Source organism: Passer montanus, unplaced genomic scaffold, assembly GCF_014805655.1.
Source record: "Passer montanus isolate IOZ18808 unplaced genomic scaffold, ASM1480565v1 scaffold179, whole genome shotgun sequence".
In the NCBI taxonomy this organism is placed as follows: domain Eukaryota; kingdom Metazoa; phylum Chordata; class Aves; order Passeriformes; family Passeridae; genus Passer; species Passer montanus.
Window position 1 is genome coordinate 11,531 of NW_024365270.1, and position 1,019 is coordinate 12,549.

At 73.2% G+C, this 1,019-nt stretch overlaps 1 protein-coding gene across 1 annotated transcript; it reads left to right on the top strand.

The window, feature by feature from the left end:
- Nucleotides 1-136: 136 nt before the first annotated feature.
- LOC120500152 (homeobox protein Hox-B13-like) lies at nucleotides 137-590 on the top strand (the record flags this gene model as incomplete). The annotated part of the gene is made up of 1 exon (XM_039704624.1): nucleotides 137-590. A coding segment is annotated over one exon (297 nt), but the record flags the coding sequence as incomplete, so codon positions are not given.
- Between the last annotated feature and the right edge of the window lie 429 nt (nucleotides 591-1,019).

The following is a 1,019-nucleotide window of genomic DNA, read 5'->3' on the forward strand; positions in this document are numbered from 1 at the left end:
TATCCCCCGCTGTCCCTCTGTCCCCCTGTCCCTCTGTCCCGCTGTCCCGCTGTCCCGCTGTCCCCCTGTCCCGCTGTCCCCGTGTCCCCCTGTCCCCCTGTCCCGCTGTCCCCGTTATCCCCCGCTGTCCCTCTGTCCCGCTGTCCCGCTGTCCCGCTGTCCCGCTGTCGCAGAGGCGGCGGGCCCGTGTCCCGCGGAGGGCTGCGCGCTGCGGCGCGGCCGCAAGAAGCGCGTCCCGTACAGCAAGGGGCAGCTGCGGGAGCTGGAGCGGGAGTTCGCCGGGAGCCGCTTCATCACCCGCGAGCGCCGCCGCCGCATCGCCGCCGCCACCGGCCTGAGCGAGCGCCAGGTCACCATCTGGTTCCAGAACCGCCGCGTCAAGGACAAGAAGCTGCTGGCCAAGGGCAAGGCCAGCGCCGGCGGCACGGCCTGAGCGGGCCGGGCCACCGGGACACCGGGACACCCGCGGGACACCGGGAACCCTGCGGGGCACCGGGAACACCGCGGGACACCGGGAACACCGGGAACCCTGCGGGACACCGGGAACACCCGCGGGACACCGGGAACACCGGGAACCCTGCGGGGCACCGGGACACCCGCGGGACACCGGGAACACCGGGAACCCTGCGGGGCACCGGGACACCCGCGGGACACCGGGAACACCGGGAACCCCGCGGGGCACCGGGACACCCGCGGGACACCGGGAACACCGGGAACCCTGCGGGGGACCGGGAACACCGGGAACCCCGTGGGGCACCGGGAACACCCGTGGCACCGGGAAAACCGGGAACCCCGTGGGGCACCGGGAACACCCGTGGCACCGGGAAAACCGGGAACCCTGCGGGGCACCGGGACACCCGCGGGACACAGGGACCCCCGTGGGGCACAGGGATCCCCGCAGGGCACCGGGATCCCCGCGGCACCGGGAATCCCCCGTGGGGCACCGGGACACCGGGAACCCCGCGGGGCACCGGGACCCCCGCCTGGCACAGATTTTTATTTTTATTTTTATTTTTATT